Source organism: Astyanax mexicanus, chromosome 1 (assembly GCF_023375975.1).
Source record: "Astyanax mexicanus isolate ESR-SI-001 chromosome 1, AstMex3_surface, whole genome shotgun sequence".
Lineage (NCBI taxonomy): Eukaryota > Metazoa > Chordata > Actinopteri > Characiformes > Acestrorhamphidae > Astyanax > Astyanax mexicanus.
This window is the reverse complement of record NC_064408.1, coordinates 83,709,405-83,734,556: the sequence shown is the minus strand read 5'-3', so window position 1 is coordinate 83,734,556 and position 25,152 is coordinate 83,709,405. Positions and strand designations below refer to the sequence as shown.

General features: G+C 36.7%; 1 protein-coding gene across 2 annotated transcripts in view; it reads right to left on the bottom strand.

The window, feature by feature from the left end:
• The window catches only part of LOC103031960 (serine/threonine-protein kinase D3), an 80,122-nt gene that overhangs the window by 3,299 nt on the left and 51,671 nt on the right, over positions 1-25,152 (bottom strand). For both annotated transcript variants that reach the window (XM_007255436.4, XM_007255435.4), the window contains exons 4-18: positions 24,919-25,050; positions 22,406-22,563; positions 18,667-18,859; positions 17,494-17,571; positions 17,092-17,269; positions 16,040-16,163; positions 15,392-15,469; positions 12,485-12,758; positions 6,790-6,842; positions 6,108-6,180; positions 5,043-5,149; positions 4,179-4,340; positions 2,151-2,249; positions 1,069-1,336; positions 636-721 (exon numbers count right to left, since the gene is read on the bottom strand). In XM_007255436.4, coding sequence (XP_007255498.2) covers positions 636-721; positions 1,069-1,336; positions 2,151-2,249; positions 4,179-4,340; positions 5,043-5,149; positions 6,108-6,180; positions 6,790-6,842; positions 12,485-12,758; positions 15,392-15,469; positions 16,040-16,163; positions 17,092-17,269; positions 17,494-17,571; positions 18,667-18,859; positions 22,406-22,563; positions 24,919-25,050 — 2,063 coding nt within the window. The remainder of the gene's footprint in view (positions 1-635; positions 722-1,068; positions 1,337-2,150; positions 2,250-4,178; positions 4,341-5,042; positions 5,150-6,107; positions 6,181-6,789; positions 6,843-12,484; positions 12,759-15,391; positions 15,470-16,039; positions 16,164-17,091; positions 17,270-17,493; positions 17,572-18,666; positions 18,860-22,405; positions 22,564-24,918; positions 25,051-25,152) is intronic.

Below are 25,152 nucleotides of genomic sequence, written 5' to 3'. Positions count from 1 at the left end.
CTAAAGTAGTTACTGCTGTGAAAACTGATCATAAAGTAGCTAGATATACTAACCCAGCATTTTAACAGTCTATTTAACCTTCTTTACATTAATTTACTGCATAGCTAACCAGCTTTCACACACAACAAACAAAAAGATAGCACTGCTGAGCGGAGCTAGCTCTCTAGCTAACTTATATCCACTGCCTTCAAGGGAAGAGGAGCTGTGTGCTACACTCAAACGTCCATACCTCTGCTTGTAGAGGGAAACTCAGTTCTGAAGCTCTGGTAAAGCGGATGAGTCGGTGCTGAGAGTCTGATATTAGCTTTAGAGCTAATCTACAAGTGAAGGGGCACAGAGGGTTTATGTAACTGGTAAACCTCACAGCACACCCGCTTTACCAGAGCTTTAGAACCGAGAACCCCTTTCTCTGGGTTAGGATGTTCTGGTATTGGTTTATGCTCTGTACAGTGGTAAGAGTAGACATATGTGCATTTGGTTGAATGTGTAAAATGTAGCTGTCAACAGACACTGTCACTGTCAACTATAGTCTGACTAACATAATTTTAATGCTTTTTTGACACTCATGCAGCAGCTGCTCTCACTTATTCAGTTAAACACTTCTTTATAAACAGTGATTGAGAGATTGTCCGTACCTGAAGCCAGGGATGACTGAGAGATTTGTCTACACTATAACGTTTTCTCATCTTCACTTGGAGCAGATTGTTGATTAAGTCGATTGCTGTGTAAGAAATGGAAAAGAATTGAGCAAACTTTCACTTTGAAGACATTCCATTTGCTATATCTCTAATCAAATATATATATATATATATATATATATATATATATATATATATATATATATATGAAACTACACTCTAATGGTAAATATACAGCATAATATAAAATTTTAACAATGCTAAATAATATAGTGAAAATGTCAAAATGTCATATAAATACTCAACCATAGATCTTTTAAGCTGCACTAAATTACACTTAAGTACACTTTTACGTGCAAAAAAAGCATTCCTCCTCCACACTGGTTAAAATGATAGCCATCATGAAGGCACACCCGCTGTACCATCCTACCTTCCCCAGAGATTTCCTTCCAGGGGTTGGCCGGGTACATGAAGGCAGCATTCTGGATCTGGTCGTTTATGTCCTCGTCTTCATTAAAAGGGAAGGTGCCGCTCAGGCTCACGTAGACGATGACCCCAACTGACCACATGTCCAGCGAACGGTTATATCCTTTACTGCGCAGAACCTCGGGGGCCAGATATGCAGGAGTTCCCACAACTGACCGCCTGAAGGACTTTTCCCCAATGATCCGGGCAAAGCCGAAGTCACACAGTTTTACCTACAATCAAACACACAGGGATGATGAATTTGTACACAATATATATATATTTTTAAATTAAATAATGGTTTGCAACAGATATACTAAACTGCCAATTATCCAAAATATACTGTAATATTTATGCTATTGTAATATTTTATTATTACTAAGAATTTGCACTGTTATAGCAGCATAAACTATAGAAGAAAAAGTGCGTATAAAAGAGTATAAAAAGAGTATAAAAAGAGATACATAGAAAGGTCACCAAAAGGAGATACACATCTAAACAAAATATATAAGACATTATAATTATAATAAATATAAGACAATAATTTATAAATAGAAAAATAAATACTAAATATGGAGAGAAGAAAGAAAATACATACTATAAAACTAGAATGTTTGCAACCAATTGTTTTCGGCTTTTACTCCCACTACCTTCAGCACTAGTGGAGTCAGCTCACAAATATGCACAAAACACTATTTACAGTGGTCATTAGCTCCCGTAATGTTTTCTGTTTTTAACTTCTTTCTGCCCTTAAGTAGCCTTTCTGTTTGTGGGCTGCATGTTGTACAGTCTGCTAATAAATTTACCCAGCAATCTGAACTTTCTTTAACAATGTATCTGCGAACAAATAGTTTTTGTTATGTTATAAATGGTATTATATATAAGTTTAATGGTAACACTTTACATAATGGTCACAAATATCAGTACTTATGACACTAATAATCATTGTTTAAAGGTTAAGTACTGTCTCAACTAATCATTAACATTAGCCCTGTGTGTGCATGTGTATGTGTGAGTCTTGTATAAGAGGGCAGTGATTGTGCTCACCTGTGGAAAAGGCTCTGCTGAGGCCAGCAGCACATTCTCCGGCTTCAAATCACAGTGAACAATGTTCTTGAAATGGAGATGTCTTAAAGCTACCAGAATCTGAGACAGAAAAAAAGATCAACAATGTTTTTTAAAACTGTGCACAGCAGATTTCTCTTTGGAGAATGTGTAGTTGCTACCACATATTAGCTATGCAAACATATGTAATACATATTTTACTGATAAAAGATACAGCCATACAGTGCCAGAAACCACTTAAGCCCCTATCTACTGGAGAATAGTGAAGAACTTCACATGGTCTAAAAGTAAGTGTTATGGTTATAATGTATATTATAAAATTGAAACATCATAATTAATGGAACGGAGAGGCGACTTTATTTCACCATTTCAACCAACATACAGCTCTGGAAAAAAAATAAGAGACCACTAACAAACTATGAGTTTCTTTGATTTTACCAAATTAAAAACCTCTGGATCACAACCATCAAACCAAGCTAAACTGCTTGAACTGTTTGCACCAGGAGTAGCATAAAGTTAGCCAAAAGCAGTGTGTAAGACTGGTGGAGGAGAACATGCCAAGATGCATTGAAACTGTGATTAAAAACCAGGATTGCTCCACCAAATATTGATTTTTGAACTCTTAAAACTTGTTTCTTTGCATTATTTGTGGTCTGAAAGCTCTGCATTTTTTTCCTTATTTTGACTATTTCTTGTTTACTGCAAATAAATGCTCTAAATGACAACATTTTTATTTGAAATGTAGTAATGATATGTAATGATATGTTGTCCGTAGTTTATAGAAAAAACAACAATGTTCATTTTACTCAAACATTAGAGGTGTGCCAAAAAATCGATTCACATAAGAATCTTGATTCTCATTTACTACGATTCAGAATCGATTTAAAATGTCCCAAAATCGATTCTGAGGGGCGGGTTTTAGACTGATTTTGGGCTGGGTATTTTTGTTGGACCTGGCAACCCTGGGGATAGCGCTTGTCCTTTCAAACGGAGATCTTCCAGACACACACAGAGCGTAGGTGTTTGAGAATCACCGGTAAGATGGCAGAACAAGCACTATATTACATTAGATTAACGTGTAGTTTCAATGTTTTATGGCAGAATGCTTCATAACAAGCATAAAAAAGATCGCTAGTAGTTAGTTTCAGTAACTGTTAGCTAGCTAACTAGCTAACTTTCCAGTTCCACCTTAAATAACGCTACAGGTGGCAGCGGGCTGCAGCATTTAAGGCGGAACGGAAAAATACAATAAGCTAATCAGAGCTAATTTCAGCTCCTCATCACAGAGGAATTAAGGAATGGACCATATGAATTAATTTCTCCACCTCCTGCCCCCTTTCTGAAGAAATACAACGACCTTAAATTAACTAGTTAATCAGCAGCTGCTCCTGAACTTTAGCGCTCCACTGCTATCATCACATCAGCCCAGCAGCGTCACCTACACACCACCGCTAGTAGCCTGGTAATAAAGCAGTGTTATTTATTATTTATTTATTGTTCATTAACGTCATTGTGATATCCCAGTGATTCCTCTGTCACTGAGGACCCACATTCCTGCACATTTTATTGTTTTTGTAACACATTACCTGCTCCAGGACCAGTGTATATTATGGAGGGTTTTTTTTCAATAAGATTCATAAGCCAGAAGCAGAAATTTTTATAATTCAAATCGTTTTGAATCAAAAATCGATTTTGAATCGAATCGTGGCCCCCAAAATCGGAATCGAATCGAATCGTGAGATAGTAAACGATTCCCACCCCTATCAAACATATACCTATAAATAGCAAAATCGATTCAGAAACTGAAGTGGTCTCTAAATTTTTTTTCCAGAGGTGTAATCCATTGCAGTTTGCTAAGTTTGTCATTTATCATCTCCTTTTCTCTTAAACATACTGAGATATGTGTTTTTATGTCATATCAGTACTAACAGCACCTGCTAAAACATCTCAGAGAGCTGCCCGTTATGGGGAGGAATTAGCCAGCGCTGTTCTGGAAAGCTGGTTACTAACCTGGGTCACCAGGAATTTGGTGAGGCGCTCAGGAAGTCGACTTTTCTCACTGGAGAGGATCATCTCTAGCATGTCGCCATGGAGCTTCTCCATGACAACAAACACTCGCTCTGGAGTCTCAAACATACACTCGAGGTTTACAATGCCAGGGTGGTGCAGATTCTGGGGGAGAGAGAGTGAGAGACAATTACTGACAATTATAATTATTTCTGAGTGTCAGAAAGAGAGAAGAAAGAGCAAGAAAGGGTGAGAACTGTGAGACTCAGAGTTACAGAGAGAAAGTGAGAGAAAATGCAGAAAAACTGAGAGAAAGAAAGAGGAGAGAATCAGATGAAGAGCTAAAAAGTAAAATAAAGAGAAAAGGAAAAGACAAAATAAGACAGAGAAAGAAAATAGACGAGGGACAGAAAGGAGAAAAGAAAGCAACAGAAAGAAACTGAAAATGAGACAGTGAAAAAAGAAACAATATAATTGAAAAAATAAGAGGCAGGGGGAAAGGAGAAGAGGAGAGAGCAACTGAGAGAAATAAAATAAATAGAAAAGTAATGACAGAAACAGTAATGATAAGAGAGAAATAATGATAGAGAGACAATGTGTGTCAACCAAATAGAAAAAAAAGAGAGAAAGGAAGAGAGAAAGAAGTGACATTTTCAATATTAAGCCAACTCTGTGTTTTCAGCTGCCTCACAGATGTGTGCAGCTTTGTCTGTAAGCACTCCCTGCTCTGCACTCAACCACAAACTACACAACACTTGGCATGATCACAACATACACCATATCAAACAGATGGATCTGATGTGCAGCCAATATGCAATATTTCTGAATACATAACCTCCATTAAAAAGCGTGTCTTTGTATTTTTACCTGTAAAATGGCCACTTCGTTCCTCAGCTGGCTCTCCTGCTTGGTGGGGAATCTCATCTTGTCTATAACTTTAATGGCCACATCCCTCTTTGTTTTTCTGTGCTTGCCTTTAATTGAGAAACAACAAAAGCTTCAGTAAAGCAGAGTTCAAAGCCATCAAATCAAGCGCCTCTTACTGGCAAACCATTCAGAGTTTCTGTGTTCTCTTTAACTCATTAAAATCTGCCCCCAGAGAAGGGTGTGTGCTGTATGTCCACAATAGTCATAGTCATCAGAATTTAGAGTGTAGAAGCTACTGTATATACTGTTGGATGCACAGCAACAATAAAAAGCATTTATAATGCAGAAAGTAATATAAAACTAATCATTACACACATGTGGTTCTAATGGATATGCTACGCTATTAGAAATATATCAGTTTCTACAGATAATTGTTTTAAAAACATGTTATGTTTAACACTTTATTGAACAGCAAAGGAAATAATGTACAAAAAAAATCATCATTTTATTAGTTGTACTGCATTTGTAACAATAATAAATACAATATGTGCATTAAAAATATATATTAATTGCATGTGTGAAACTGAGTTGCACCGAAAAACAGGCATTTAGAGTTCAAAGAGTTAAATAAAAAAAAGTATAAAGAGCGTCAGTCTGTCTCCACCTCTGAATGCGAGTATTCAGGATAAGAGAACAGGGTGACGCTGAAGAATTCCACTAATAAAAGTTTATACGTGTCACACAGACAGAGAAGCAAGCTTTCCTAAAAGTCACGGAGAGGGAGGAGGCCACACAAAGAACTTAAAGAACCAAAGTATAAAAATGTCAGCTTTAAACAAACTAATAAACAACCCTGTATAAATCCTGTATAGGTTAATAGCATAGACACACATGTTTATATATAAAACAGTACTTAAAAGAACCACACACTGAAACTTTCTGTACAGAACCAGTTGTATCACAAGTGTAATATGTTTGATTGAGTGTAAATGTGCCATATAATTAAACCAAGTTCATACAATAGGCAAAAATGCAGCACAGAATGAAAGAATGGCAGTGTGTTACCTCCATACACAATTCCAAACTGCCCTGATCCCAGCACCTCATCAGCAAAGATCTGGTACACTGAGCTGATATCCTTAAAAGGAAAAGCACTTTCAGTACAGCTCCATGAAACTGCGTTTAATAATGATGCACTGCTGTATTGTAAGCTTTTAGAAAACTACTTATTTCAGTGACAACAGATGAACTTTAATATTGAGCTAAATATTGCACACTTACATTGAATACAAAAACATGTAACACATAAAAAAATACATAACTTTTAATGATATAAGACAATAAAAGGAAACATACGGTATCTATAAAATTATATAAAACAATAAACTAAATAATACACAATAATATTAATAAAACATTAAAAACCTAATAGATAAAATAAAATATTAGACACATATTGTGTTTCAAGTCTGTATAATAATCTTATAAACTGAAAGCATTCGAGTTAGAATAGATCATAAAGCAAGCATTTTTAACTTATCTATGATGGAACATATACACTATCTAAAAAGGTTTGAGAAGCATATAAGTGATGCATACAAGTACATTCAGGTTCTGAGAAAACTATGTATTTATAGACCTTCCTGTAGCAACGCTAACTCCTCAAGTCGTCAAAGCCTGTGGCGGCATCGTGCATCTCTGAATACTACCTACAGTTACAAACATATTTACAGATGCATGTACTCACCACATTCTCCTTAATCTGAGAGTTGGATACTGATATGCTGATGGAAAGCTCTTCTGTAAAGAAAAGAGTAAAAAACAAAAGTGTTAAACCTCAGATTATCACAAAAACTTAAAACAGGTTTTATTATTTTATTTCCGGATCAATCCGCACCACATCCACAAACAGACGAAGAGATATTTGAGTTATATCTGTGCTAGGGCTGAGCATTGGCTAGAATGTGGTAAAATGACTGGTACGATACTGGGGTTACAATTTAATACACTGTGATATGTTGGGATACTGTAAGCAAGGCAATATTTTTTGCAATTTTTAAAGCAAATTTTCAGTGAGCCGTCAGAGTATAAAACATACCATCATAAGCTTTGGATAGAAGAGTTAAAAAAGATTGTCCTTTTTTGTAATCGGAAAAAAAAAAAAATTATGAACCTATTATCTTTTTTTACATTGCAATACATAAAAAAAGTAATTTTGATCATTAAAACTAACAACAACAGTCAGAAATACAGACTTTCCTTTATCAACGCAGACTGTAAATTAACTATAAATGTAACACGTAGCATTATTATCTAATGCATTTTGCAATTTAATGAGAATTGCACAACAGGAGCATTACATATCCATTTCTAGAAGTTAAAAGTGCACACATTGCACACACAGCAGCAAAGAGTTAATGTTTTTTCGCTAACCACTCTACTCCACTGCCAACCCCATACACTGTAGCCCATCTCCACAGCTACATGCCTGTCTGACATTTACACAGCATGGCTGTGTTTAAAACTGTGCTCAGGAGCCGACCGAGAGAACAAATCAGACAACAAACTGGGCCAGAAACGAGTACGACATGTACTGCCTTTATAAATGTTATAAACAAACTGTCATACAGACGTTTAATGTGTTAACAGAAGCTGTCTGTAATTGTTTGCATTTGTGTGACAGATGCAATAAAGAATATCATTTCTATTTATAAGCCACGTCACAGCAGACGATGACACACAGTTTGTGCTCAAGAAAGTGGAAAACTAGCCTTCTAGCCTTTACTAGGGATGCCCTGATCCATTTTTTCCATTGACCCCCAAACCACTCCCAAACGCTGCAGTGAAATCAACAAATGCCAATAAAACCAGAAAAGAGCTCTATTCTTATCAGAATATCAAAGTGTTTCTGCAATAGTTTCTAGCTTAGTCATAATTTAAGATGAAAGAGAAAATGAAAGATGTGGCAGGATTTTATTTTACCACTTGCTTTTTGTGGAAAAGACACATATGGATGCATCACACCCATGTGATTATATTTTTTATCAATCTGTGTCTTTAGAAAAAATCTACTCAATTATTGAGTGTTTACATTCACTTAATAATCTGATACACAAGACAATAATTGGATCTAAGAAACTGAACAACTTGAATAATCAGATAACTGTGGTAATCTGTTTATAATCTGATTATGAAGTACATGTTACTACAGTACACTACAACTGCAAGGGTTTTCATGCTGCACTGCATCACACAGTTGCACACTGCAGAAACTGAAACTACCATGTTCTATTCTAAAATGAACCTCACTGCTGCAGGCTGTAAATAAAGTCCATTTATATTTACTGCACCTCTACTGCCGAGGCATAGCTACATATGTAGTAAATAAGGATCAAAGGATTGGACGTGGATCTGTCTTAAACTTATCAATACTCATACCACACAAATATGCCTGGACTGACCCCAAAACCCTCTCTCTATCCCAAGATTTACTATTCAAATCAACCCATAAAACCTCACAAGTTTTTATTGGCATCTCTGATAAACAAATTCTGTTTATATCCATGTCAAACTCTCTTACACAAACTGTCTTATCTTAAAAAATGGACCAAAGCACAGACAGAATTTAGGCTTCAGGATTTGTTCATGTTTCCAGTTAATGGTGATTTTTACTGTAAAGGAAAAAACAGAAAATTTACTGTAATATGATTAACAATTAAATGTAACAATGTTAAAGGTAATGTCTAATTCAATTTTTGATTTGTTTCCGTTACTAGTTGACATGCTGACAGATTTCTTATTAACTCCACAAATTACAATTCACATGAAAGGGATAGTTACCCAGACAGGGAGTAAGCTCTCTTTTAGAATATATTTTCAAAAGGAAAATATAGTCTAAGACTAGGCTCAATCCCTGTCTGGAAAACTGCCCCTTTCATTTATAAATTTACACAATATCTATACAAGACAATATTTTGTGCTAATATAATGAATATCCTGTCTAATAAGGTGCTATAATGGGTTCTTTGAGTGAACTTCAACAGGGTAACTTTACATTAAAAAAGAAAACATTACTAATTTCCACCATTAATGCAATACAACTGTAAAACGGAATAAAAGCAGTAAAACTATTTAATCAGACTTATATTGCCAAACTTTTGGCATGAAATCCATCTACAATAATCTAAACTGTATAATGCAGGTCTGGAGCTTGTCTGGTTTGCAGTATTGAAAAAAGTTTTGTCTGAGCAGCGAGAATATACAATATAATCTTAAAAATTATTGTGATTAACACTTTTAGTAAAGAATTTCACAAAGATACACACCTATATATACAATATTTTGTGCTAATGAAATAAATCTCCTGTATAATAAGGTGCTATATGTGTGTGCGTGTTTATATTTTGATATACTATTTTTAAGAGTGCATTATAAATATAATTACTGCTGGAACAAACAATAACTCCAACATGGTAACTTCACATTAAAAAGAACTAAAACTATTTAATCAGATTTATATGCCAAAACTGAAATGAAATCCATTTACAATAGTCTAAACTGGTTTATGCAGGTATGGAAGTTGTCAAGTATTAAAAAAGTTTTTTTGTCTGAGCAGCGAAAATATACAATATTTATCTTACAAATAATTGTGATTAACACTGTTAGTACTAAATTTGCACATGCACATATCACCCTTACATCTATTTTACTATGTAAAGATTATGCAACAGGAAGCCTTGGAAGACCAGTTTAGTATAAAGATTATCTGTGTCCTTTTGAGACACAAAGAACAATGAGATCAATGCAATGTCTAAACCTTGTGGTAAATTTGTATATCTAACAAGCAATTGTGAATGTCATTAGAAATTAATTAGCGTTACGAAACACAAACGACAACAGACACAATCACTCCGCACGGCAATTACTCTACAGGGCAGGCAGGGATACTGTGAAATTGAATGGACTGTGGGAACTATTGATTTCACCAGAGTGCTGACTGGGTCAAGGTTAGAGACAGAGCAGTACATATTATGCAAAGAGAGGGCATGTTTAAATACTCTGTATATCTGTAGTTACACTGTCAGACATGCTGACTCCTTAAACTGCAGGGCTATAGTTCAAGTATTAATCATGGGATATGTTATTTAATTATGACTAAGAGTAATTAAGTGAGAATGTTGCAGTAATGGTGCTTGGACTGCTGGTTTGTACAATCATAGCAAATCAAAGGATTCAGGCCACAGCTTCAATTTCAGTCCTGTAAACCAATACTTCTAAATATCTGACTTCATCATTTTGAGAATAAAAGGCAGTTTGATGTCAGTGTTAACTCAACACACCACATAAAAAAGGTTCTGCAGTGTACCTTTCAGGGTTAAAGCAGTGTCATATAGTGTCAGTGGAGGCATCACCTGAAGGGTAAATATTTAGAACATCTTATGTGCCACAATTGTTCCTCACACACCTTGACTTCAGGCTTTCGTTTAATTTTTGGATTAATAAAGATAACCTACATATATGTACCATCCACACATCAAATAAATATGAAGATAAACTTACACTGTTTGTACCATTGGGACCAAAAATGTGCAGTTTTTGTGAACCTTTTTTTTTTGTTTTACGTTTAGAATATTGCCAAATGAAGTCAAATATTTTTAGTTTAAGAGCCTGCATCTAAGAATAAATCAGTAAAATGGCAGAATGTACATATATAGATAGATTATAAAATGTTCCAAATTGTAGCAAATCAACAAAACATCATCTTGATCAAGTACAATGTAAGATTAAGTTATTTTTATTGGATCTAATGAACATTAAGATCATTTTTTCAGTCTTCCCCAAAACCAAACTCTTTCAGAACTCTTTCCCTAAACCTTAAATATTTGAGTGAAGCCTTTCTTCTATTACTTATAGCACACTGTGGACAAAGTGTTGAAGTTATAGAAATCTTTAACAGTGTCTTCAATATTCACACTAATCTTCACCTTCCATACCTAGAGCATAAGATCAAAGGAGGCAACATCCCTCTGGCATTAAGTGTGTTTTGAGTCTATGTTTTCTATTGAAACACATTGATTGGAATTGTGTGCAATGAGCCACAGATGCAGGGAATACAGATTAGGGGTGTCACCGAGTTTGATATATGTTCTTTAAGTTCTATGAACTACAACTAAACATTAATCATTTCATGTCATAACTTTCAGGGAAGGATCTAAGCAAGATATTAAACTCTTCAGACATCTGGACACGCTGAACAATTCTGGAACAGTCTCTAGAACAGTGTTTCACACCAAACAACTATAATGACTTTGTTCACACCTTAGCCATTTAATTATGAAGAATTTTAGAAAAATGGATGGAATTCTCCTCTTTGAGAGGAGCTCATTAGGAGGGAGTGGTGTGCTGTAATTGAAGTCCTGCAGTGTTTCTGGGTGGAGTTGAGTGTGTATCTCTCTCCTACAGGCACACTGAGGCTGTCTGCCCAACGATTTAGTAATTACAATTTTCTATATTGGACTAAAGTTTCAGTCCTGCACCCACAGGTGTAGATGTTAATAATTATTTAATACATGTCAAGCTTTAATTTGATTTTTAAACACATAAAGACCATGTGTGTTTATATTTGTCCATACAATCCGTATATACAAACCAGTATCTGTATACAGTTGGCTGGTCTTTTCTTCTGCTTTTTAAACTTTTTTTTACATTACAAATTTTTTTACAAATTATGAGTGTTTTTATGGATTTCTAAAAAAGTCAGACTGTTGTAAATTACCTATTATACACTGATTCATACTGGAATCAACAGCACTTTTACAATTATTAGTCATATTGTCCAAATTAACACAGATTACAGTCTGACTGTATAAAGTAATGCATGCTAATAATTCAATTCAGTTCATTTAATATGTATTTATACATTTTTTTAAACAAATGTTGTCACAAAGCAGCTTTACAGAGATACGGGTCTAAGCAGGTCATCTTTGGGTAAGCACCAAGGTAACAGTGGACTGAGAGGAGGAAAGACTCAATTCTCTACATAAACTAAATTCACTTCACATACATTATTCCAATACTGTTACAAACTCTGCACACTGCAAATCCATTTAGGAAACTTTATTTTCAAACTGTAAAACACTATGCTCACTGCAGATTCAGACTCAAATAAAAAGACTTAACAATGACTGCCATGACACTATAAAAAGCTATTCACGATTCATACTGGATTAAAATATTACTAGCGGACTGCAAAATTGTCCACACTGCAGATTCATACTGGACTGAAATCACTCCACAGTTACTACATTAAAAAGTATGCATATTCAAGATTTATACTGAATTAATGTCAGCAGTATCAACTGGTAATAATTTCAATTATATTTTTGCAGATGATGTGAAATTGCAAATGAAAAGTGTGTGTGTGTGGTGTGTTAGTAACTCACTGTGGTCCTTGCCGTGTCCCGGGCCGCTGATGCTGGGCTGTGGGGTGACGGGCATTAAGGCCTGGCGAATGGCCTTCTCCCAGCTCTGAGCCACCTCCAGCCCCACTCCAGTCGCTGCCAGGCTGGGGTTGGGATGCAGGTTGCCTGTGTTCTCCCCAACATAATAAACCATGTTGTCTGTGATGATCTCAAAACAGTGAGGATTTCCCCCCTGAGCCAGACTGGTGAAGTCTCGCGCAAACTCCAGCTGAAGAATCTCTGACAGCGGGATCTCCTGTGGAACACACACATGCAGACATAAAAAACACCATGATGTATCAGAAAACCTGAAATAATATATAGACTAAAAGAGCTTATTATGATAATTGTCCTGACTTTGTTATATCTGACTGGAAAATAATAAAATCAAATAAAAATAAATAAATACATAAATCAAGTGTAAATAAACACAAACACACATACACACACACAGGCGGCTAAGGTTCAGCTCTGTCTTTGTCCGGTGTTTCTTCAGAAAGAATGCTGTTCTGCTAGAATAAAATCCAGAGCACACTTCTCCACTGAAAAAGCTTTTCTTCAACTGTGGTCATTCTTTCTGCAACTCTCTTTCTCTCTCTTACTCTGTCTGTCTGCTTCTTTGTTGCTCTCGCTCTCTCTCTCTCTCTCTCTTTCTCTCTTTGCTTTCTCCTCCACTCTACTTCTCAGAAATCAACTGAAGGTTTTTCAATTGCATTCAGTTCCACCATCCTTCCTTCAGGCCAACCCACCCATGAGGAGAAACTCATTTAAGAGTAGAGCAGAGCTCTGGGCCAGCCAATCAGAGGCAAGCTGCCTGCTGACTGCCCACACACACACACACACACACACACACAATCAAACACACACTCTCTGGCTGCAGCGTGGGGCCTGTGTGCAGGCTGGGCCATAATGCCTGTGGTTTGCCCAGAGCGCCACATGACAGGCTGCAGGGCGAGGGTAGAGCTGCCCTGATTATAGGGCAGAACAAAACTCCATAGAGCCAGACACGAGCCATGCTGGAGGACGACCAGAAACCCCGCCTGGACTGGAGAGACCCCCACCCTTTACTTGTGTGATTCCTTAACCCTTTATACCACAGGACCTTTACTCATATAATGTCACATATTGTTCCATGACTACTATAAATAAAGTTACATATATTTAAATGATTAAGATGTGAAGTAATTCAGAGTGGTTTGGTGTGTAATGTTCAGAAAACCTTATTATGTAATTAAAAGTAAGAATATGAGTACATTCAGCTGAAAGAGTGTTAGTGACACCAGAATAATCATAATAATAGATCATCAGAACCTCATCTCATCCCCAACTTACCTTAAAGTGGTGAATGGTGCATCATCATTCCAGAAAACAGAGTTAGGCTTAGAAGGCTACAGAACTTGCATTAGAACTAGTGCCAAAATGTTTGTGTTTATTTCCCCCAAAGAAATCTACTCTATTGGCATTATTTCTTTACAAGGACTTGACAAGCTCTGTGTGTGTGTGTGTGTGTGTGTGTGTGTGTGTGTGTGCATTTGCACATCTACATCAGCAATGGGTGCAACTTAAAGTAGCTAAACAGTCATTTTAAGAGGTGACCACAAACATTCAGACTTTTAATGTACACACATATACAGTATAGTACACTACCACCCAAACCATCCATCATCAAGCTGCAACCGATAACATCTTATAAAATCAATCAATACATATCTACCTCACAAAGCAGTGTTACACCCATCTAATAATATCATACTTTCTCCCTTTTCTATTTTTAAGCCAAATCAAAGGAGGGGTCACTCTCTGAATAGCTCAGACTGGCCACAAGCTTTACTCACATAAAACAAAGAAAGGATCAGTAAGGAGAAAGAGATAGGAGCAGGGTGGAGATAGGTACGCAGGGACAAAGAAAGAGAGAGAGAGAGAGAGAGAGAGAGAGAGAGAGAGAGAGAGTCCACCCATAGCCCTGCCTGTCTGTGGGAGAGGAGTAAAAACTGTCTCAGACAGACAGCAGTCTGGATATTTAAACTGTTGCAGTAGGCGAATGATTTAAATAGATCTTGAAGAGTCCATCAGACTGGTCCCACACATTTCTACAGCTCCATAATTACAACTAGACCCAAAATAGAAACAAATAAAGTTGCAGATCAAAAATGGATGAAGGATTAAAAAAATAATGTAATAATCGCTCATAAAGATACAGTAATAGGAGTGTGAAGTTGACATTCCCTTAGAGTAAGATCCAGTGCAATTAAAGGCTGTTGTGTCTGAAATCTGGACGTATTTACTTCAAACGACTACCAACAGTATTTTTAAGACTGGCTGAAAATTATTATTTTATGAATAATACATTATACCTGTATTTCTTCTTCTGTTCATAGCAATAAGGATTTTTCCCCAATTTATAAAATTAATGCCCCACATCATTTTTTTGTTTGTTTTGAAAACAACACAACATTCAGTCTTGTAAGATGTCAAAAGTCTCTCACACAGACCTGATCACATCAATATTAAGGAGCCTTTGTACTTTGTTGATGTGTGAGAAAAAAACACTTTTTAGAACTGTGTAACTCTGCATAATGTATTAGTTACATTAGTGTAAAGTCCTGTAATATTACTCTATCACCTCAGTCCACATACTTCTTTCACTTTCAGTGACGGTTCTGTATCTCTCAGGTTGTTAAATGCAAATCAAGGGTGGATCAAACTAATTACACTTCCTGACTGTACCACTGCTGCTTTAAATCTGGTAGTCATCTTAAAGAGTGTAACTGTTAGACAATTTGCACCAGCCAGTGATGAAAGCTCATCTGACACACATTATCCTGTGTGCCACAAACACAAACCAGAGATAATTCACTCTTGATGTTGCTCTGTAAAAAGGTAGTTTACCTTGTAGTATTTGGCTCCGGAATCATTCTGGAAAAGGGTCAGGGTCTTGCTGTCCAGCCTCCAGTAATGCCTTTTCCTCTGAAATACACCAATCAGCAATGAGTGCACTAGTAACTAAAATATACTGTTATATGAGAACATTAGTTCACATTCACAACATTTCTCTTATTCAACCCATTAAAGCATATGGACCCGTGCATCTTATTATGTTCTTTATTTCATCACTACTGATAGATGGAGGTAAAATAACTGAACACATAAACTGGAGAAGTTTTCTTTTTTTTACATTTTGTAAAATGTATTTAATAGAAACATGATTTTTGTTGTGATTTGAATCAGATGAACTATCAGCCACAAATGAATATAGATTAGACTATGGTTAGAGAGGATGCTGGAGGAGTCTGTCTTATTTAAACCTCATATATTAGTTTGGTTTGATCATGATTGTTAAAGTGAGCGGATCACCATGGCCAGATCTAAATGAGCTATCTGAAGCCTTCAAAAATATGTAGATGTAAATGAATAATGTGTATGTATGTTATATTAAATACTTATTCATTAACTTTCCATTTGCTAGTGCTCTCTCTTTACATCTATTACATTCATTACAGGCTCAGTCTGTTTCTGAATGATTTGTGTTAGTCTCACCAGATTGTCTCGGCTGGTGTAGTGCACCATCCACCCTTCCTTCACCAAAGTGGAGCTGCGTCTCTTGGTGTGTTTGATGGACTGAACCACTCTCATCAGAGGGATGTTAGTGCTGGTGGAAGGACTGCAGAGAATGAGAATATCACAGAGTAACGAACACACATCAGACATATGCTGCAAACTGTAAGCCAACATTTACAGAACAATTACAATGAGTTTTTATTAGATATTTTATAAGATATTATTTATTCCTCATTATTAATTACTCTCATAACTTAACATACTCTCACTGACAAAAAACAATAATGCAGCAAGAAGAAGTTGTTGGAACTGAAATAAACTTTACATGTGGGAATGTAATGGTAATACACAGTACCAGTCAAAAGTTTGGACACACCATTCAATTCTGATTAATTGTAATTTTTTTTTTTCTTCAATGTAAATGAATACTGAAGTCATTCAGAGTCGTTCAGAGTATAATCGGCCTGTAGCCTGCTGCTAACCCTGACTAGCACTGCTGAAGCAGCATTGGCATTACCGCTAGCAGTTAGCTGCTAATGCTAATGGTCCAGCTTTAGTGGAAATCTGGGAATCTAAGCTTACTGTAAATGAACAGAAGCATTTTACTCCCCCAAATGAACATGGTTTTCAGGAGAGAAATCTCTTAACAAGTTCAGCACAGCTGTAAACTGAAAGCTATTTCAGTTGACTACTTCATTAAGCTGCCTGAGAAAATGCTAAGATGTACAAAGCTGTTATCTAAACAAGAAGTGCCTACTATGAAGAATCTAAAATATGAAAGCATATTCTGGTTTGTTTAAAACTTTTTGTTTATTTAATGATTACATATGCTTTTTTCATATTATAGTTGGAAAGATTTTAGTATTAATCTACAATGTTTACTGCACTATTGTTGTTATGTTTCTCTAAAACACAGTGTGCTTTTTAATTCAATTACATTTCACGGACTCTATGAGGTTGTGAAACAGAGTCTGTAAAGAAACAGAACAGTGATTGTGCCAAGAGGGTACGTAGAGGGAAGAGATTGTCACCTGATAGCCTTCACTGTTTCCTCATCCTTTTCCCCGTCCATGAATGAAGCGTCCATGAAGAAGATCTTATCCTCTGGGGTGGAGACCTCTTCCGCATCATCCATGACACGGCTGTTCTCACTGTTCACATCACTGCTGTCCACTTCCATAGTGACCTCAGAATCAGGCCCTGGACTTGCTGGTTCGGCACACACACATGCGTGCGTACATACACACAACATTTAGCTCAATGTACATACTTTCAAACAACACTCATTTGCAGAAACAACTATAAGCATACTGTTTTAATGAATGATTCAACAAGCGAAAGAATGACATCACATGGTGTTACTGAGCTAATGGCTAATTATATAGACACTTTCAGACTCTGTTTGGACTCTGAAAGATGCGGATGTTGCTCACCTCCATTGAACACAACCTCACCCAAACAGTCTCTTGGTACCTTCGAAGCACATCTCTTGTGACAGTTGAATTTGCAGTCTGAAACAGACAAATGCCAAGGTAATTTATTTAATGCACATCATAAAGAATAACATATTACTTTAATGTGTTTCTGCTGTGCAACAAAAAAATATTGTAATGCATTTTCTAAAAAAAAAAATCGAATTAACTTTAAATTATTAAAATCCTCTTCTCAACCTTTTTTGCCTGCATGTGTGTGATGGGTTATGGGTTGTTTTGATATAGTAAAATGTTACACACCCCACAGAATTTAAATGCAGCAGCACTCACTCACAAATTAAGTGTATATTTAATCAAATTGTGCTGCACCATGGCTGGTATACTGATCTATGAAGCCTTTTTCCTCTATTGTGTATTATTGGACAAGTAAAACCCTAATATTTACTGTATAGCATTTAGCTGGTGCTCTGATTAAGACAGCTAAATGCTTTACATGTCATAAAACAATACAACACAGTATTACTCGTATTACAGACGTGTGCAAATGTAGTGTTCAGAGTCTTGTCTAATAACTCTTATACTTATTAGTATAGCACAGCATGGTCACCCAAGCTAGGAACTAATGATATATAATTGAGATCGCAAATATATAGCAAATAAATTGTGGAAATTGTGGTTTGTATCTCACAACAAAACCCTCATCAAGCAGTGGTGTTATCTATTGTACCACATCAACCACTGATTAACTGTAACTTTTTAACTGGGCTCTCTCCCTTTTGTTTGAGTTAGGGTTCGTGCTGCTGCGTTTTCATGCAAAAACAATTATAACAGCATTACAGTAATTGATCCGAGAGTAATAAACCTATTAACAAGTTTCTAGCCAAAAAATAACTTACTTTAACAACATTTCCTAAATAAAGTACGCAACATTAGTAACATTATTTAAATTAAAGTTAGAATTTTAAATTGCACATACTTTCACTCCTTACTGGTCATAAAAATGTCCTAAAATTATAAAATGTTCATTTTGTGTTGGTACAGCTGTAAAAATAGCATTAATCTTGCTCAAATATTGAGCAATATCTGTGCTTGGCTGTGTCTTGCTCTCCCCTACCCCAGGCTCTAGTCGTATGACTGTATATTGGGTTGTGGGTTAGAGGTGTGATGGGTTACCCTTGCACTGCATGCCCTGGCGGAAGAGACCCTTAAGCAGGCGTTTGCAGTACTGGCAGATGGTTGGGCGTGTGTATGTGTGCACGTTGAAGGTGTGCGGCACTTTGACTCGACCCAACACCATCTTCTCCATCCAGATTGGCCGGCCACTCCATGAGGGAATCCGCTTCCCTGCCTCTAACAATGGTCTTTGCTTTAGAGATAGAGAGGGGGTGACAGAAAGAGGAAAAATGTTAGTTAACTTCAGGGTAGAGTCAGCAGACTCAAACTAAAAATTACAACACATTGTTTGTCATTTTATTATTTTTTTGGGTTTTAGACTGCAATAATGTATTGTCCCGACGGACAGTTCTGGTGGAAGCAGGAGTTGAGTGTGCACATTGAATTCTGCTGTGATTTGGGCAGCCGTGTTTTTTTGGATACAGTCCGGGTTAGCACCCAAACGTCCCTTTCAGACAGCTTCCTCTTGCGTCCACAGTTAATCCTGTTGGATGTGGTTGGTCCTTCTTGGTGTTATGCTGACATTACCCTGGATACCGTGGCTCTTGATACATCACAAAGACTTGTCTTGGTCACAGATGCACCAACAATTTGTCAACAATTAGATAGAGGCTTAGTGTCTACTTTTACTGACGGGAATACAATGCCTCCAGCCTACTTCGGTGTACTTTATTTCAGGTAAATAGTAATCATTCATACACATACAAACCTCATTTTCAAAAGACCCATTAGTTAACAGCGTTTATATCATCAAAGTAGCAATAATAAATTACATATTTTATAAAGCATGTACAGATCTCCATTAAGTATATTCGGTGCATTTACTTTTTTTCTGAGAGAGAGAGATAAAGAAAGGTGGAGGCTGAGGCACAGATGCATTCTCTACTCATATAAAAAATAGATATAAATGATTTCAGGACAAAATGTAGATTATTTTCAGTGAAGACGAAATACAATCTAATATCTCTTGATTCATAGAAAATTTGTTACACTTAAGTATCTTATGAGAAGGATGAAAGTTAATAAGTTGCTTTGGGAGATCTTTAAAACCAAAATTGGATTTATTACATTTAAGATACTCTGCTACCTCTACATAAGTGTGCTAATGACTTGATGCTCCTTTAGATTATTTCCCACTAATGAGCCAATTCTGTGTCCATCTACAGTACTTTAATTCTTTACTGTTTTCCTTGTTTTTGGGTGTTGCTTAGTTTGGCATTTTTATGTACCATTTGACCAGCTTTGGGACATCTATAGGAGATCCAGATGACATACACCCTTTTGTTCATTTACTTTTGCACATATATGGCACATAACACCACAGGGTAAAGTCAGTGTATCTTCAGCAGTGTGATATTGATATATACACAAACAATGGTTCAGCTTGTCCTGGGTCAGTTTGCATGTTCCGGTCCTAATGTCACTGATTGTGCTGGTATTTTTAAGATATAATATGTTAATAAGCTAATTCCCACCATGGCAAAAATAAAAAAGAGATCCTTATCAAGAGGAAGTTACAAACTATATATAAATCTGTATTTGAATAAAGGAGCTGTTTGTACACTGAACACAGTGAACGCATGAAGCAGCAGGAACAGTGTTTGTTCATAACAGTATATGATCTGGCTAATATATCAGATTAAACTGCACCTAATCAGCTGTTAGCTCAATTTAAAAGAAGTGTATTTGATAGCTGGGTTGGATCGAGACCAGATCACGTTCTCACCACAAGCAAAAATCCTGTGCATTGGGCAGGGGAGGGGCAGATTATGGCAACATTTTAAACTGGGAAATGGATTTACAAAACAATTTAATATGTTTAAGATATATTACCATGGTATCTGCAAATAAGTTTGCTCATGACTTGATGTTGTTATAGGGTCTTTCTCCACTAATCATTTGTGGTCTCTCTCTCTCTGATAGGTTTGTTTTATTTTTTTAATGATGGCCTCCTTCACTTGCATTAACACCACCTCTATATAGGATCTCTCCTGTAGATAAGACTGTAGACCTTCATTTTCTCTGCATACTTTATTTTCTTCCTTTCGCCCTGTTCTTTAATGATCAGGACCTTACAGAGGCAGCACAGAGCAGGTATTATTTGGGTGGTGGAATCTTTCTCAGCACTGCAGTGAGACTGCAGTGGCGTGGTGGTTAGTGATAGTGTGTGTTGTGCTGGTACGAGTGGATCAGACACAGCAGAGCTGCTGGAGTTTTTAAACACTGTGTTCAATGATTGACCTCTATATTAGACTCTCCTACCTAGCTGCTCCATTGTATATCATAAAGTCAGAGATAAAGTTCATATGTTACTTCACAGTTAGGCCTGTTATACTACGTTATTGACGACGTCGATAATAGCCATTGGGTTTCCGCGTGAGATTGTTTACATGAGAACGAGTCCTAGTGATTCCCAGCAACTTTCAGCACTGTGCAGCGACATCTATCGGTTAGGAAATGCTTTAGAGCTTTAGAGAAGGTTTAGAAGGTTCAGAGTAGTCCAGTACTCCGGACGGACTAAGTTCCACGGCTCCGGCGTTTGAGTATTTTGGCTTCAAGTCAAATGAGTGAGGAGATCAGCACGAATCAGACTGTATGTTTACTTTGTTTCAAAACAGTGGCAACAAAAGCCACTAACCTGAGATCTCATTTAAAGCACAACCATCCAGCCCAATTTTCTGAGATGAATATTGAATATATATATTTAATAGAATGATTCTGCTTCAAGCCCCACGCGGTAAACATATTGGTGTTCCTTTTTTGGAATTTGTCTGACAGTTAAAATACATTTATAGCAGGAGCTCTGGTCTGCTGAGCCATCTGTGTCTTTAATCATATGTACACTTGTGTTTTTGAACTAATTCGTGTTTTATAGCATATACATATACAATCAGAAAAAGGACTCTGCAAGTGCCTTTGTGTGAATGTATGTACATATTAATCTATTTGTTTTTTTTGTTGTTTTTTTGCTTTTTTTAAGAACTGTTTAATATTTAGTGTTTTATATTTAGAACCCACAGTGTCCCAGTGTGCTTGTACTTTTTTATTTATTTAGGGTATTAAAATATTTTTAGATTGAAAGCCTAATGTCTGCTCTTAATAATAAAAAGTAAGTTTTTTTGTTACTGAGAAAATTGTCTTAAAGCTCCTATGGGATTCCAGAAGCAGTAAAAAAGCATTTGTTATAGAGGAGCTTTAAAATGACAATATTCTCTTTTATCGCAATAATTTCTGGGACAATATATCGTCCTGAAAAGTTTGTTATTATGACAGGCCTATTCACAGTTTGTGTTTGTCGTCCTTTAGTCCTTCATCAGATTGATATTCCAAGTCTTTGTAGGTTAAACTGAAGAGCAACACAAACCCACCAACACAAACATGCACAACGCATTTGCACAGGATGTGCCAAAGACAACGTGTTTATTCAATAAAGATATATAAACCAGCCTTAAAACACCACCACATTCCCAGTATCACTGCAGTGCAGAGAATGACACACCACCCAAATAATACCTGCTCTGTGGTGGTCCTGTGGGGTCCTGACCACTTAAGAACAGGGAGAAAAATATGCAGAAAAGCAAAAGGACTACAGCCTGTAATTACAACTACAAAATGATCCTTATAGGATCAGTTGAGCTGACAAAATGGATAATGAGTGTAACGAGAGAAACAAGGAGGTGGTAACAACCATGACATCTAAAAACAGACAGAATGGGAGGGAGAGAGAAAGTGCGGCTACCTCCTCAGGGGCTATGACCACGCTCTCTGGGACCACAGGCCGAGGAATAGACAGAGACGAACCCGGCAGGGACACGTTGGACAGCCGTCTCTTTCGCACTCCAGTGCAGTTGTTGGGGATTTTAAACGCACAGCGCTTGTGATAATTTAGCCCACATCCTTCAAAACACAAACACAGTCAGATAATTAGGCCCAAAGTGCTTCAATAAATAAATGCACATATTTATAAAATGTGGAAATTCTAAAACTTCATGGATCACCATCACTCAGAAATATAACATTTATTTCTGTAAAATTATAAACGCAGTAGAACATAATATAAAACAAAATGCAGGTTAAGGTGCAGTATTCCAGCATCACCTTAACATTCAATATTTTCTAGAGTTTAATAAATATCATCTATTGTTCAATGCTTATACATAAGCTTATACATATATGAAGCAAAATTAAACACATTATAGAACATGCTATACTGTACAGGTTCAGGTTGAACAGAAAAAAGAGTGCATATATTTAGTTAGGTACACATCATTGTGCTCATTTGTACAGTACAGTGTAAATAGCAGACAGAACTAAATTTTAATTTCACAATTAGAAACACATCATTTGTTACCTGAAATAAACAGAACTGATTAATGTATTCAGATTCATTCATCACAATTTTTTTAGTGCTACACATGCTGTATTATAAAACTGTTTACAGTTTACAGGATGAAATACAAATACTCGTCAGCCCCCACTAGTGGCCTTTCAGTCACCTTTCCGGCTCTTTCTCAAACACCACACACTCGTAATTTGGACAAAAAGCCTTCAGCGGATGTGACACTGTAATTTAATGCACTTGCTATAATTGCTCCATCATAAAATAAGCCATTATGGCAACTTTTAGAATGGCTAGAATGGATGCCTAATCGAGAGGTGATATAACAAACCCACTGAGGCAAATACACCCACAGATCCACCTTTTAAATTGAGTATGACCTCCACATAACAGTGGCTTTGCAGGACATGAAAGCTTCGTCCACTTTAAAACAGCAGGCAGGAAGCCACCCACTCAGGGGAAGCGTCCTGGAGCACTGTCTCTTTGATTATAGCTCAGGAACAGGATAGCAGGGGGAAGCTCACCGACACTCAGCTCTTGCTGTTTAAGGGAAGTCTTGCGCTACCACTATTTTTTTTTTATTTGTATGGGGCATTAGTGGTTTACAACACCACACAATTACATATGGACTAATACTAAGAGGAGTAGGCTAATAATACAGATATGATTAATTTTTGGTGTCACTACCAATATACCGAATGACCAGGTTATTCCATCAATGGATTTTTTTTTTCCTGATGGCACGGGCATATTCCAAGATGACAATGTCAGGATTCATGGGGCTGGAATTGTGAAAGAGTGAGCATGAGATCATCATTTTCACACATGGATTGTTCACCACAGAGGTCAGACCTTAACCCCATTGAGAATCTTTGGGATGTGCTGGAGAAGAATTTGTGCAGTGGTCAGACTCTACCATCATTAATGCTACAAGATATTGGTGAAAAATTAATGAAACACTGGATGAAAATAAATCTTGTGGCATTACAGAAGCTTATCGAAACAATGCCACAGTTAATGTTTTCTGCAATTAAAGCTAAAGATGGTTTAACAGAATATTAAAGGGTGACCTTTTTTTGGTGGCGACTTTTTTTTTGGCCAGGCAGTGTATAAAGTTAGGCTGTCAGCATTAAACTTTCTCAGTAATCTGAACTTCGGAAACAAGTGACCCAGTATTTTTTAAACACACATTTTATAATGTTACAAAGTTTGTCCTCAGTTTCCTCTCATATTAGAGTTTTTATTTAGAAAATTAAACATGATTCGTCACAGTTTTAATTATTTTTACTCCTTCCCCTTCTCTTCTATTACTCTCTCTCTCTCTCTCTCTCTCTTATACACACATACAAACACAAACATACACCACTGCTGCCCTAAGTTTACCATGTTTTCTCTCCAACTTGGCTTAATCCAACTGTTTATCTGTTAAATTTGTGTTTAACAGAAGAAATTGTTTTGCTGTTTGAGCTGCAAGTTGAGCAGCTTCTGTGTCCGAGCTGCTTACATTCTCTCTGAAATCTTGATCTCAGAAATCCCTGTTCTTCTCTGAAATACACTGAGAAGGATAGTGGGTAAAGACAAGTCTCCTCTGACATGTGTGAAACCACCGCCTCTTTTTTAACTGCTGTTAATGTAGCATTACTGGGTAATCAGGGTGCTTCGAGGAAATCGCAACAACCTAGCTCTGATACATCAACTAACAGATACCTCTGCTGACCAACATCACACTAGGAGCCATGAGAGCAGAGAGAGCATGGCCGATTTCTTGGCTGCTTTCTTTGACTCTCCTGGGCTGCTAATGGCAAGCAGCAAGATGAATGTTTCGAAGTATAGTTTAAAACTGGTGTGTGTCTCTAGAAACAAGCTTCCAGGGTAACTTATCAGTGCTCTTCTCTGTGATTAGCCGCACTTACCCTCACACTTGAGGCCCTGTCGTACAAGCCCCCAGAGCATCTCTCCACAGTCATCGCAGAAGGCTGGGGCTTTGTAGGAGTGAACATACAGGGCATGAGGACGGATCTGGAAGTCTTCAACAGTGGCCAGAGCTGCAGAGAAAAAGACCAAAAAAACATAAACTTAAAGTAAAAAAAAATTAACTAATGTAATGGGTACCAAGCTGGCAGAATTATACATGCAAATATGAGTAC